The sequence below is a fragment of the Erpetoichthys calabaricus genome, chromosome 5, assembly GCF_900747795.2.
Source record: "Erpetoichthys calabaricus chromosome 5, fErpCal1.3, whole genome shotgun sequence".
NCBI classification, from domain to species: domain Eukaryota; kingdom Metazoa; phylum Chordata; class Cladistia; order Polypteriformes; family Polypteridae; genus Erpetoichthys; species Erpetoichthys calabaricus.
Window position 1 is genome coordinate 197,947,801 of NC_041398.2, and position 15,244 is coordinate 197,963,044.

The following is a 15,244-nucleotide window of genomic DNA, read 5'->3' on the forward strand; positions in this document are numbered from 1 at the left end:
AGCCCTTTGATGCAGCACTGCTGCCACACCTGGAAGTGCTGGTGGAACTGGGTCAACAAGCACCTGGAGCACTACCTTGTGCCTTATAAAAGGAGCCAGCAGCCACTACTACGAGAGCCAGAGACAGGTGGGAGAAGACAAAGCTCCCCAGGAGGAGTGGAGTCAAGAAAAATGAGGAAGAGAATGTTGTGTGCTGGCCTATGCTTTGTGCTTGGGACTGTGCTGTACCAGTAGGAAACGGACAAAAGTGTTTCCCACGGGAAACAAAGGAAAATAAAAGTGTTTGTGCTTACACTTGTGTCCTGCCTGTCTGTGTTGGGGTTAGGGCAGTATCACACAGTGAAATTTCAGGATACTCCATGCCAATGCAATACCATGTCAATCAAGCAAACAATATTGTGCCCTTTTCTGTAATAAAACATAAAATATTCTGTATAAAGACTAACAATAACAGCATTTTTAATGTTTCCATCAAGTACTCACCCAACGAAGCATTGGCACTCATAAATATCACAATATAATGCAATGTGGTAGACATGAGGTCTGCTCCAGTGTCACACACAACATGTTGGGCAAGGGGTTTTCAAGGAATGCCTGATTTATATCATTATGTGCACATTCTGAAAATGTATTCTTTTAAAAATAATACTGCTTAAAACCAAAATAAAAATCCAAACATTATTATATCTGTACTGTTGAATTAGTGAATTCCATGGTGAGTCAGGATGTTTTCATTAAAACTTTTTAAAGCTGTTTTTCTAAAAACATGCTTTAAAATCTGATTTGACAGAGAGTCACTCTGATGGGTTTGTAACTTTTGTTATTTTAGTATTTACAGTATATTTATATCATTTGGTAGTAAAAAAAAAGGCAATAAAGAGTAATATTTAGCAAATGAATCAAATTGATTCCAATGTCAAATGTCACAAACTCGTGGTGCTTTCATTTTCCATATCTCTCCCCTCCTTCTTCACACCCGTCCACACTTGAACTCTTCCCGTGTGAAATAATTCTTGTCCTTTTGTTTTTCATGAAGCCACTATTCAAGAACTCTCATAAAATTTTCAAGGTATTTCATACGACTGATTGCTTAGTTGGTGTAGAAATTCAGAATTAGAACATTTGCTGGTCTAATGTTACCTGTGGTCTACACCATTCAAACAGATGACACTGCATTTTAGGGGTTATATTCATGAAAGTTAGTTTGCCTCTAAATCCCATACCAGTGACACAGGTTTAGCTTTTTCAGCTATGAAGTATGCAGTTTTGCCCGTCCTGCTAACTGCATGTATCGGCGGATGTGCATTTCTGTTAACACACCACATATTGTATTAATATGGAGATAGGGTTTGTGCTTTGAAACGCAGTATTCATTTAACTTTGTATTAAGAAATGGAGCAGCCCATTTCATTGCAAGTGTAGACAAGCCAGAGAACAACTGTTGTTAGACCTGGCAGTGGCCAGTTTCCACCCCCAATGCTGTAAGCGTGTGAGGTTTGGTTTCCCCCTCTGACCATGTACTGTAGTTTAAGATGGCTGTACTTCTGATCCTTCTTCCCCCACAAATGCACAAAGAAAACAGGAACAACGTGAGAAACTTGATTTAATGGTTTATTTTTTGTGTCAGTCATAAAAGCACAACCACTTGGTGATTTTAGTTATTTCATTGACCTAATGAAATTGTTAATCTGAGACAAAAGAAATCAACATTAGTATAAGGTAGTGATACAATACTTAAAAATGTAACTCAAGGGGGAGATCTGAATTGGAAGAAGTACAGAATGTGTATTACCAGAAGCACAGCGTTGTTAAAATAAAATCCAAACAAAGACTTGTTCTTTAGGCACTTTGTAGTAAATTTGGAAGATGTACATATACAGTTTATTATTTTTGTTTTTTTTCTGGTTTTCACAGCAGTGCACCATCAACAGTGTTAAGGACCGCGACTTATTTAAAGACCACATGAAATGGTTATGCTTCTGGGCTGTGCATACATCTAAGAGGAGGTCAGTGGATGAGGCAGAAGGTACAACTGAGGTAGCAGCTAAAATCCCACAGAGAGATGTACTGTCAGGTAAAATGAGAATCGGGGAATATTCTAAAACAAAATAAGAAATGGCAAGACATGGTCGTAAATAAAAAAAATGACATAAAAAATACACACAATTTCCCTTTGGACTTCTATTATAGGTTTATAAAAAAAAAAAAAAAAAAAAAAGCTTGACGTTGCTGACAATCTGCTATCATTGTACTGGGGACTCCAAAAAGATCTCTGATTACCAGCGCACTATTAGTCACATTAATGCATGTTACGTTTTATCACACACATATTCCGTTCACACTATTTGCTGTGTCAAGCAAATTTGATCTAATCAGCAACAATCACAAATATAAAGAAAAACAAAAAAAAAACACAAACAAGTGCAGTTAATTGTGTTAGAATTTCACAGCCGCAATGCAAGCTCTTTCTTCTTTGCTTTAGTGATTCTTTGCATGTGAGATGCTTAAAGTCACCAGCATCACTGCACATTTGGTCTACAGAATGATTAAACCTGATTCTTATTTTAAAACTGGTCAGCTAAACATCTTTTAACCCCTCTTTTAAAATAACACTCTTCTCTGTAAACAGTATGTAAAAAAAAAATACCACTTACTGTTCAGAATGGTGCCTTAATGCGCACACTGTCTTCATGCAGCTAGCATTGACCGTCCTAATTAACACATAAAAAGGGACAGACAATCCAGACAATAACAATCCATACAATAATCTCCGTGAGATTCAGTAATGCCGTAGCACAGAGAATCCATTAAGGAAATGCAGGCTTTCTTAATATCTACATACTTTGTACATTTATCGTCACACATTCTGTGCTTTTTTAAAAAAAAGTATATTTTACAATGTCTTTTATTCAATAAGAACACTGACACTAATTATAATCTTGGCATTTCTTCAATGAAAGGCTTACCAAAGATTTGTTCATATAGACTATACTTGGCTAATGTCATACAATATGCCATGCAAATACATACAGGTATAGCACCTAAAACGCAGCCATTACAAAGCTACCATTATTATAGTGTTTGTGATACTGAAGTAGAAACTACATAGACAGTGTAACTTTAGAAACGTAACAGCAATGATTTACATTAGTGTTTTAGATATGCTACAAAAAATAGATACTTCTTTTTTTTTTTAAAGTAATCTTTTACAAAACAACAGCTTAACATGTAGTGTATATACTGGTGTATCTCGACTTAGCTAATGAAACTTAGCAAAACTAGAAACTCATAGAATGAACACATAAAGTGAAAGACGTGGTGCAGGAGCCAAAGTGGGGCTCACGCGATGCTCCACAATTACATGATAAATAATTTGGGGGACATGGCCCTCATTTAGCTCCAAATTAAATTTCATGTGAAGACATCAATGAAATGTTTAATACTTTTTTTTAATTTCAGGGACAAATGTAACACAACAGTGAAACTGTCATCCTCTCTTAAATAGTAATGATTTTAAAGATCATCTGATACCTTGGAAGGTGAAATATGAAAGTTCAAATTGTCTGTGTGTCAGTTTAAGGCAAACAGACACAATACATTTGCAGGCACAGTTCAGCCAAATCTTATGTGGTTTGACTTAATAAGAATTGCTTTACATTCAAAGCTGGACTCATCCATGTCAATTCCTGTTACAACACACAGAAACGTGTTAGTGTTCCCTCGCTCTTTAGACAAACCACTTAGAAATGATGAACTAATAAGAACACAAATTTTTTGTCAAACAGCAGAACCAAATGCAGCAGGTAATTATTACAAAATAATCACCCATTGAATGATATCAGTGCTAAGAACAAACAAAAAAGCAACTTTTGTTCTGTGAATGTTATTTTTTTTATAAGCATTTATATAACCAGAGTACCAAGGTACATGAATTCAAATTCTCCCTTTAAAATTCTTTTCTTATATATTTGTAGCCCAACAAGAAGGCAAGCGCATGTTCCACTCATAACTATGCAAGACCCCAGCTGTATCAGCGAAGCAGACTTGCACGTCGGTGTATTTGTGTACACTGGGTGGGATATGTAAAACAACTACAACAACGAAAACACTGACAGTAAGACTTCCTGAGTGGTTAAACTTGAGGGGAGTCAGACATCACTGTTAGCTTTAGTTTCCATGTTGGAACAGACTCCCACTTTCCTTGCTTTTATTTTAAACAGTTTTCTGTGTGCAATGAAAAGATCATTACTGAAAAGCAATTCCTCTCAAAGTCATTTAAAGACATAACAAGTTGTGCTTATGTGTTGATCAAAAGCAGGTTTGAAAGGTTTTATACTTTATCTCAGTTCAACTGCCACTATGACACTGATCATGGCTGAAGGTCTGGGCTTTGTCCTCGAGCCATTTGAGAACTTGTAACCAGGCCAAAGCGCACGCACACACACACAGGTACAACTAAAAAATGTAAACACGGCAGTTTCAAGCAAGGGAAAAACTTATTTTCATTGATGTCTGAGTACAAGGCCTTCCTGAAAACGCGCATTAAAACTCCTACGCTGGGGGGGGGGATTTAAAGTAAAGTAGGTGCGGATCAGATGTCAGTTATCTAAAATTTGTTTATGAAGGAAGATGAGGACTCGGTTTTCAGTTATAAAACATGCAAGTGGATAGGAGTGTTTATGAAGAGTGCAAACCTCACTAAGAAATGGAAACCATTTTAATACTGATCTTGGAACTGCTGTTTGCGCTTGACCCCCCAAAGCACTCTCTGCGGTAGTGTTGCCCACCATGTCAGTTAGCCTAAAAGATTTATGTTCTCTGTTTTCTGTACTTGGGTACGTCATAAAAAACAAGCTTTTCTTCCGAGAATGTGCCTTTCACTATGATTTGAAGAAAAGTGTTGCAGACTTTTAAGAAATCATAAAATTTACAAATTAAAAAAAAAAAATGAAGGAACAGATCAGCTTCCGGCGTGTTTAAAGAAGTGGACACATTCACTGTATGAAATATAAGGATGAAGGCAAAAGGAAAATTATAAAGCAAGAACATTAGAAGAAACATCCAGAAGTAGCCCACCATACATACTTGACCTTTTCCAGTTTATCAATAGCAGGTTCCGTTCTGAATTCTTGCCTCGATTATACCACAGTCTGACCGGTATATCTTGATAGCTCCCGTCTTGGAAGTTCAGTTATTATAAATGCATTATGTATTAGCAGGAGATGTATACCACAATTCTAAATTCAACATTTGCTGCAATTGTAGTTTTTTTTTGTTAAACACAATAATGCCACTCAATATTTCGCCTGCCATCTGACACATATTACTAACATTTTGGGTTAAGTTTCACAGTGCAGTCTGATAAACTCCGTGGCATGACCCACTGAACCTGAACAGTTCTGACAAAGCTGTCAGTGTTTGCCAGTACTGGAAAAAAAGTTTGTAAAGGCCCAGCCAAGTGCATGGGACTGCTGCTCATCTCCCGCAGCTTGATCTGGCAACAGAAACTGTGTGGAGTTCACTGATGTGGGACTACCAATGGATGCATTGACTTCAGGGGACTCAAGACTCCAGCTGCTAGCGTTGGTCTGTGGCCGGTAACCAGTGCTTGGTTCTGGAAGATCAGGTGATGGTGAATTAGCAGTTTCATGCAAATTCAGAGGGAATGTCTGAAGCTTCATTTGAGGTCTATAGCCCATGTCTGGTATGTTGTCCTCTACGTTGTTAGACTCACTGGGTTGTTGTTGTTGTTGGATGCCAGTATACGTGACCTGGGTAAGGCAGGAATCCACTGACCCACTAGAGGTGTCTGATGATGATTTAGGAGCATCATCAACTATTTGAGGATAGTAAGACACAACAGTATGGTTGATGGATTCTGACTCGGAGCTGTCCTCTTCAATCTGCGAGTTGTTGCTGCTGATTGTTTCAACTTTGCATATGTCTAAAATCTCTGCATCTTTCTCTCCATGCATGCTTTCAATGATCTGGACTCCATTGACCATGCAAGGCTGCACTTCAAGAGTACTGTTGCCAGGAAGCCTCTGCAAGAGAAAGCAAGTGATTTAAAATCAATAATAACAGCCCAGGTAATGAAGAATACTGTAGAGTCTAAAGCAAGGCCTTCCTTTTTAAACAAACATTTTGGACTAATTTGAAAACTTTGGATAAACGCAGTTACAGTAAGAATAATAAAAAGAAATGATAGTAAACCCCAACATCATTTCAAAGCCACGTGTAACTTCTACAGTTTGAACTCCTTTTATGATATCTTCTGTTGATTAGCTCTGGTAATATTTATTTTACTACAAAAAAGATCATGTAAAATGGTTGCAGGTACTTCAACATTTTTTTGAATCGCTTCTTTGTAAGAACAAGAATGGACAACTTACATCAGTAGTTCAGTACATACAGCAGTGGCCAAAGGTTTTGACAGTGACACAAATGTTGTTTTGCAAACTCTGCTGCTTCAGCATCTTCAGATTTTATTTTTTTTACATGTTTCTATAGTATACTGAAGAACAATTATAAACATTTCATAAGTTTCAATGGCTTTTATTGGAAAATACATCAAATTTATGTAAAGAGTCAAAATTTACAGTGCTAACCCTACTTCTTCATAACTTCTGCAATTCACTCTGGCATGCTGGATATCAGCTTCTGGGCCAAATCCTGACTGATGGTGATCCATTTTTGCCTTTTTAGTGCTTGGAGTTGATCACAGTTTGTGGGCTTCTGCTTGTCCACCTACTTTTTGAGAACTGACCACAGGTTCTCAATGGGATTAAGATCTGGGGAGTTTCCTGGCCACAGGTCCAAACCATTGGATGAGCAGCAACCCCGCACATGGATTGTCTCAGGATGCTTTACTGTTGGCAGGACATGGGACTCATGGTAGTGTTCGCCTTTTCCTTCTCTAGACAATCGATATTCCAGATGTACCAAACAAACAGAAGGAGGATTCATCCAAGAAAATAATTGTGCACCAGTCTTCTGCTGTCCAATACTTGTACTTCCTGCAGAATTTTAGTCTGTCCTTGATGTGTTTCTGCCCTTCTTGGCACAAGACCATTGCCCAAAAGTCTTCACCTCACTGTACGTGCAGATGCACTCAAACCCACCTGCTGCCAACACTGAGCAGACTCTGCACTGGTGGCAACACACTTTTGTAGCCGACTCCTCAGGAGGAGACAGTCCTGGCACTTGCTGGACACTTTCAGCCGATCATTATGTGCCAGGGCCAAAATAAATGAAAATGTATTTTTGTGATAAAGTTAACTTATGCTAATAAAGCTCTTTGCAATGAATTAATATACATCTGATCACTCTGCACAATAACATAAAACCAAAGTGAATTGCCACCACAAAAACTGAATCTGCAAATTTTGCAAAACACAACATTTGTGTCACTAAACTTTTGGCCAGTACTGTACAGCAAAGTATTACACATTTTAGAGATGCAGAAAAGTTAAAAGATGCTATTTACTGGCATTGCTTCAAAAAGTTAGTTGTTAAATTCTCAGATGTGAGCAATTTGTGGACACACTTAAAACCCAATCACCCCAATGTTTTTGCTCAGTTGATGCTCACTATCCTCATCATCATTCTCGAATTTCACATCTGCGGTAAGACATTTGTGATAAATTTCTCTGAGCAGTTAAAAACACTTTTAGCCTTTTATTTATTTGGTGTTTATAGGGTATTATTTGCAGTGTTTGTTGAAATGTAAATTTGTCTAAATAAATAAATTAAAAAAATGGTCCTGTTTGTTTAACTGGAAAAAGTAACGTATGCCTCATTGTATTCTACAGAGTACTGTTGGTGGTGAAATGATTTGTACTGCTTAAATAAAAATTTGCAAATTTAGAAACACTGCAGTAAAAAAGACAAAAAACCATTAGATTAAATTAATAAAATTTCCCACAGGAGTATCTTAGTCAACCCCTTATTTGATGATGCTATTACAGACTGCCATTTCTTACTTTCTTTCTGTTAGTTCGTCAAAGAGATAAATAACCTACTGGCTCACTGCTAGTTCTTCAGATATTTGCATTGGCCACAACCACATAAACACAATGCATGCACCTCTGTGACGTACAGCTGCTAAAATTAATTTTATCATCACCCAACCAACACTTTTCTAACATATTACCTCATTAACAGGCCAGTCACTGCCATTGATCTCTGGCTTCGGGATTTCTGGGTAAAAAGTATCTTTCACCCTAGCAAAATAGACAAGAATAAAAGTAGTTAATAATTTATAGTAACACATTATAAAATACCATTCCTTTTGCCATTATTTAGCAATATTTTAAATAACATTTAACAAGTTTTGCATGATAAGATATATGTAATTGGGCCTGAAAAAAGCAAAATAAATACATGTGGTTCCACTCCCCTGAATCTTCTTGTGCCTTCATTTATTTTAACATTTCATCCTCAAACCCACTTAATCCAATTCAGAGCGACAGTGGCCCAATGTCTATCCCAGCGGCATAAGGCAGAAAACATACCTGGACAGAATGTCTCACAAAGGAGGACACTCATACAAAGGCAACTTGGATAATTAAAGAAAAATTCAGAATACCCATTGGGGGATCATGCTACATGCAAGACCGGTGCACAATGTTGCAGGTAACTGCAAGCATAAGGCATAACAAACTTGCACGTCTGTCTCAGTATATTAATTATTTTTAAAACTGAAGGTTTATAAAGTACCTTTACTTAAATTGCAGAGTCACAAAGGTAGTGACACAGTTACAACTTTTTAAAAATTAGATGCTCACTTGACTCTCTAATGACAAAGTGTAATAAAATTTAAGAGTAGCATAGAGTAGAGCGGCATTAAAAGTGTCTGTGATCACTCCTGCTAATACTGAAGTGAACGAATATTTAAGAAAATGATTAATATCCCTGAGAGACGCAACATGATTACATTGTGCAACTGTTTTTCAAAAGTTGTGGTGCATGCTCTGTTTACCAGATGCTGAGGTATACAAAATATTTTGTGGCTTTGATCAATTTATGGTGTAGCAGACCCTTGGAGCCTTACTGCACATGAGCATAAATTTACACTAAGAATCAACCATCTAAAAAATACATTTTCCCCTGATGATCTCATGGATTAAAGAAAATTCTTGCTTCATGGAATTTGCAAGAGGAGAAGATGCATAACAAATGAAAAGCCATTTCATTTAACAGACAACTAAGACTCCAGCACTTTGGGCTGGTCACATTTTGTAGCACTTAGGTTATCTGCTCCACTGTTTTATTGAGAGTGTACATTAAATACCATTATGATTATGATCAAAATCATAAAAAAGGATGTGTGACTGCATAAAAAATGTTAGTGTTCAATTAAAGTCTATTCCATGAAAAAAAAAATAGCCATAAAACATTTCTGATTAATATGTTAAGTACCACTGAGTCATTTAAACACACATAACACTCACACTGTTTCTGCCTTCACAATAAATGTTATGTAGGGCTCTGTAAAGTATTACTGTAAAAGTTTCATTTATATTTTAGTTTCAACTACATTAACATATTTATTTGGCTTTATTTATGGAAGAATGTATCCATAGTTTTGTTTATATTTGTGTAATAACATTACTGTGCACAGATCAAAAGAAATGCAGTGTAAGGTAATAAATAAGCATATTGTTCTATTAACAAACTGGGGTGTCAAAGAATCCAAATTGTGATCTCAATTGTAAGCCAAAAAAATTGCAACTCCTGCTTAATTAAGAATCACTCAGCCCTAGTAATTATCCTTTTCCATTAAGATCTTGATTGTTTGTAGAAGTTTGCATTCCCAAATTAGTTTTTAAATATGTCACCAAGAAAAATCTCCACCCATTGGCAGTGTAAGCAAATGTGGTTAAAACCAACTAATCCAATTGTGTGGCTGAGAACCAAGAAGATAAGCGTGAAATGTGCTTCACAATATGTCATTTGCAATGTTTTTAAACAATTAAATATTACTTACCATTTTCTTTTCTTATAGCAAAAGACACTAACAAGAAGTGTAAAAACAGCCATTGCCCCGAGTGGGATGAGAATAGCAAGAATTAACCCCACAGCTAGAACAGAAGGGGAAAAAAAAAAAATATTTTAATTTAGACTAGGCCTCACTCAAGCAATTTCCAACCATTCACTATGAATAATATTAATCAGATCGTTAAGTATTTGGCCAATGAAATTCTCTCTGTATTATCTGTGTAGGCAGGTTTCATCACAGTTTCTGAAACTTTCTAAAGTCTACTTTTATAATCAACTAATAAAAATACAAATCAAATAATGACAAAGATACACAAACAAATACAGTGCCAAAAACTACTTACAATTGTCATTCAAGCTCACGAATACCATCTCTCTGGGGCTTTCTCCTCCGTCTGTGTATGCAGTGACTGTGAACTGATAATTGGTGCTCTTCAGCTGGGTCACAGTCCAGTTCCTGATATCAGGGTCCGTGATGTTGATCCATTTCTCACCTGGGCTGCCTATTTAAAAAGACAAAAAATATTAACACTTCCAGTTCCTGAAACATCTCCAAACAAGTGTAATAATTAATCAACAAGAGTAGATGATGCCAAACTAAGACTACAAGATGACATAATAAACTATTACATACTAAATTGTACATAACCCAGCCACAGGGGATGCATAAACCAGTGTGTTTCTTTGTGCCGGTCCCAAGCCCGGATAAATGGGGAGGATTATGTCAGGAAGGGCTTCTGGTGTAAAATTTTGCCAAATCAATATGCGGACAACAATACAAATTTACATACCAAATTGGTTGAGCCCCGGGTTAACAATGACTGCCACCAGTACTGTTAGTCAACAGGGTGCTGGCGGAAATTGGGCTACTGTTGGCCGAAGAAAAAAGGAGAAGAAGAGTGGGGAGACGGATCCGGAGTCAGGAGGAGAGGAGGAAGGTAAAGAGAGTGGAACTAAGGGTAAGAATTTCGAATGTTGGCAATATGACTGGTAAGGGGAGAGAGTTAGTAGATATGATGGAGAGAAGGAAGGTTGATATATTGTGCATGCAAGAGACTAAATGGAAGGGGAGTGAGGCCAGGGGGATCACAGGTGGATTCAAATTGTTCTATCATGGTGTGGACAGGAGGAGAAATGGAGTTGGGGTTATTCTGAAAGAACAGTATGTCAAGTATGTTTTGAAGGTGAAAAGAGTGTCAGACAGAGTAATGATTATGAAGCTGGAAATTGGAGGTGTGATGATGAATGTTATTAGTGCATATGCCCCACAAGTTGGGTGTGCAATGGATGAGAAAGATTTTTGGAGAGAGTTGGATGAAGTGATGAACAGTGTACCCAAGGTACAGAAAGTGGTGATTGGAGCGGATTTCAATGGACATGTTGGTGAAGGGAACAGAGGAGATGAGGAGGTGATAGGTAGGTATGGTGTCAAGGAGAGGAATGAAGAAGGTCAGAGGATAGTGGATTTTGCCAAAAGGATGGACATGGCTGTGTTGAATACATATTTTAAGAAGAGGGAGGCACATAGGGTTACGTACAAGAAAGGAGGAAGATGCTCACAGGTAGATTGCATCCTAGGCAGAAGAGTCAATCTGAAGGAGACTGAAGACTGCAAAGTGGTGGCAGGGGAAAGTGTAGTTAAGCAGCATAGGATGGTGGTCTGTAGGATGACGTTGGAGATCAATAAGAGGAAGAGAGTGAGGGCAGAGCCAAGGATCAAATGGTGGAAGTTGAAAAAGGAAGACTGCAAGGTTGAGTTTAGGGAGAAGGTGAGACAGGCACTGGGTGGTAGTGAAGAATTACAAGACAGTTGGGAAACTACAGCAGATGTAGTAAGGGTGACAGCAAGAAGGGTGCTTGCCGTGACATCTGGACAGAGGAAGGAGGAAAAGGAAACCTTGTGGTGGAATGGGGAAGTACAGGAGAGTATACAGAGGAAGAGGATGCCAAAGAAGAAGTGGGATAGTCAGAGAGATGCAGAAAATAGACAAGAGTACAAGGAGATAAGGTACAAGGTGAAGAGAGAGGTGGTGAAGGCTAAAGAAAAGGTGTATGATGAGTTGTATTAGAGGTTGGAGACTAAGGAGGGAGAAAAGGACCTGTACCAATTGGCTAGACAGAGGGACCAAGCTGGGAAAGACGTGCAGTGGGTTAGGGTGATAAAGGATAAAGATGGAAACGTACACACAAGCAAGGAGAATGTGTTGAGAAGAAGGAAAGAGTACCTTGAGAGGCTGATGAATGACGAGAATGAGAGAGAGAAGAGGTTGGATGATGTGGAGATAGTGAATCAGGATGTGCACCGGATTACCAAGGAGGAAGTACGGACAGCTATGAAGAGGATGAAGAATGGAAAAGGTCCAGATGACATACCTGTGGAAGCATGGAGGTGTTTAGGAGAGATGGCAGTGGAGTTTTTAACCAGATTGTTTAATGGAATCTTGAAAAGTGAGAGGATGCCTGAGGAGTGGAGAAGAAGTGTACTGGTGCCGATATTTAAGAATAAGGGGGATGTGCAGGACTGTAGTAACTATAGGGGAATAAAATTGATAAACCATAGCATGAAGTTATGGAAAGAGTTGTGGAAGCTACATTAAGAAGTGAGGTGATGATTAGTGAGCAGCAGTATTGTTTCATGCCAAGAAAGAGGACCACAGATGCGATGTTTGCTCTGAGGATGTTGATGGAGAAGTATAGAGAAAGGCAGAAGGAGTTGCAATGCGTCTTTTTGGACCTGGAGAAAGTGAGAGGAGTTGTGGTATTGTATGAGGAAGTCGGAAGTGGCAGAGAAGTATGTAAGAGTTGTACAGGATATGTACGAGGGAAGTGTGACCGTGGTGAAGTCTGGTGGGAGTGACGGATGCATTCAAGGTGGAGGTGGGATTACATCAGGGATCGGCTCTGAGCCCTTTCTTATCTGCAATGGTGATAGACAGGTTGACAGATGAGATTAGAGAGGAGTCCCCGTGGACTATGATGTTTGCTGATGACATTGTGATCTGTAGCGATAGTAAGGAGCAGGTTGAGGAGACCCTGGAGAGGTGGAGATATGCTCTAGAGAGGAAAGGAATGAAGGTCAGTAGGAAAAAGACAGAATACATGTGTGTAAATGAGAGGGAGGTCAGTGGAATGGTGAGGATGCAGGGAGTAGAGTTGGCAAAGGAAGATGAGTTTAAATACTTGGGATAAACAGTACAGAAAAATGGGATTGTGGAAGAGAAGTGACAAAGAGAGTGCAGGCAGGGTGGAATGGGTGGAGAAGAGCGTCAGGAGTGATTTGTGACAGACTGATATCAGTAAGAGTGAAAGGGAAGGTCTACAGGACAGTAGTGAGACCGGCTATGTTATATGGGTTGGAGACGACACCGACCAGAAAGCAGGAGACACAGCTGGAGGTAGCAGAGTTAAAGATGCTAAGATTTGCACTGTGTGTGACAAGAAGGATAGATAGGATTAGAAATTAGTACATTTGAAGGTCAGCTCAAGTTGGACAACTGGGACACAAAGTCAGAGAGGAGAGATTGCATTGGTTTGGACATGTGCAGAGGAGAGATGCCGAGTATATTAGGAGAAGGATGCTAAGGATAGAGCTGCCAGGCAAGAGAAAAAGAGGAAGGCCTAAGAGAAAGTTTATGGATGTGGTGAGAGAGGACATGCAGGTGATGGGTGTAACAGAACAAGACACAGAGGACAGAAAGATATGGAAGAAGATGATCCGCTGTGGTGACCCCTAACGGGAGCAGCCGAAAGAAGAAGATACTAAACTGTACATATGTTTAAAAGTGCTTTTCCTTCTGTTTTTAAAGAACAGAAAATGGTCATTCAATGATCAAATTTGCCCTGTTCTTAAACTAAAGACACATTTCTAACTGACTGGGTTTCAATGGAGAACATTTCACAAATTCATCATTTATTACTCTAGACAGCCAAAACATTTTTGAATGTGTGGATGCAAAATGATGTTATGTGGCACAGATTAAAGTCCACCTTGTGGAGCACTCTTGTACACTTTCTGGCAGTGTGACCAGGACACTGGAGCGCTGGACTACAAACAAGGTTGCAGTTTGATTTGGTCAATATCAGTTTTCAAACTCTGAAAAAGAATGCACATAGAACACTTTGGATCACTTACCTGATCGGGCAATGCTGCCGTTGCTTTTCACTTGCTGCATATAGTAAATAACGTACCCACGGATAAAACCACACTGATATTCTATTGGCAGGCTCTTCCACTCAAGGGTTACTGAACTTGAGGTGGTAGATAATACCTTAAATTTTACAGCATGGCTTGGGGCTATAAAAAAAAAAAAAACAACGGAAGGCTACTGTTTCCATACCTTTCTGTAATCACGTAACATTAAACAATTTTACATTCACAGAGACTTTCATTTTAAGACAAGAATTTCGTACCATTTGTGTCACACAATGCATCAAAACTGTAAATAGAAGGCAAAAAAATAGCCTGGAACAAAACACTTAGACATGTTGTAGTAATGAGTATTTTTATTTAATTTCCCTGAGAATCACTTTAACTAAATACTCGCAGGAGTTCTGGTAGTTTTAAGTTTTACAGGAGGAGGTGCATCCCAGTAGAGTAGAGTTGCACTAGAAGTTCTCACGAGAAATGTTAAGGACCTCCATCTCTTTGGAGTTGGAAGAAGTGGACAGATAGTGTGATGTTATCCTTTATGGACATAACTATGCCTTCTTGGAAACCACTAAGGTGAGAATGAAGAAACATACATAACTTTTCAAAGATAGAAAATTCAGGAGACTAAGTGTAATGATGCCAAATCTGATGGGCAACACTTAGGAAACATTTATTCATTTTACTCTTAAAAACAATAACTCACCTAATTCTAGTGAATATCCTACTTGTTCCATTATGAGGAAGTGGTTTTGATCTGTGCATCCATAGATATTAAAATGATATAGTATACCACCTTCAAAAGTATCTGAAAAAGGAAAAATTATGAATACTCAACACAAAACATGCATTAGCTTTTACTGTAGCACTCATCCAGCTAACTCTGTATTAGCTAGACATTACCATTCTTAGAAACCAATGATTGCATAAGTATGCAACATTCCATAAGACCACCATATTCAAATGTATATACACTGAATATACATGAGGTATAATACACTTTCAAATCACTTCAAAGTAAATCTGAGTTGGACGGACACTAGTATTGAACCCTTTCAGGCAGCATCTACTATATTCATTTCACAATAAATTTGAATA

General features: G+C 38.2%; 1 protein-coding gene across 2 annotated transcripts in view; it reads right to left on the reverse strand.

Annotated features, from left to right (window-relative positions):
• Positions 1 to 1,598: 1,598 nt before the first annotated feature.
• The window catches only part of lifra (LIF receptor subunit alpha a), a 147,860-nt gene continuing 134,214 nt past the window's right edge, over positions 1,599 to 15,244 (reverse strand). For both annotated transcript variants that reach the window (XM_028802388.2, XM_051927676.1), the window contains exons 15-20: positions 14,853 to 14,954; positions 14,132 to 14,293; positions 10,344 to 10,502; positions 9,989 to 10,082; positions 8,153 to 8,222; positions 1,599 to 6,044 (exon numbers count right to left, since the gene is read on the reverse strand). In XM_028802388.2, coding sequence (XP_028658221.1) covers positions 5,412 to 6,044; positions 8,153 to 8,222; positions 9,989 to 10,082; positions 10,344 to 10,502; positions 14,132 to 14,293; positions 14,853 to 14,954 — 1,220 coding nt within the window. In that variant the 3' untranslated portion in view covers positions 1,599 to 5,411. The remainder of the gene's footprint in view (positions 6,045 to 8,152; positions 8,223 to 9,988; positions 10,083 to 10,343; positions 10,503 to 14,131; positions 14,294 to 14,852; positions 14,955 to 15,244) is intronic.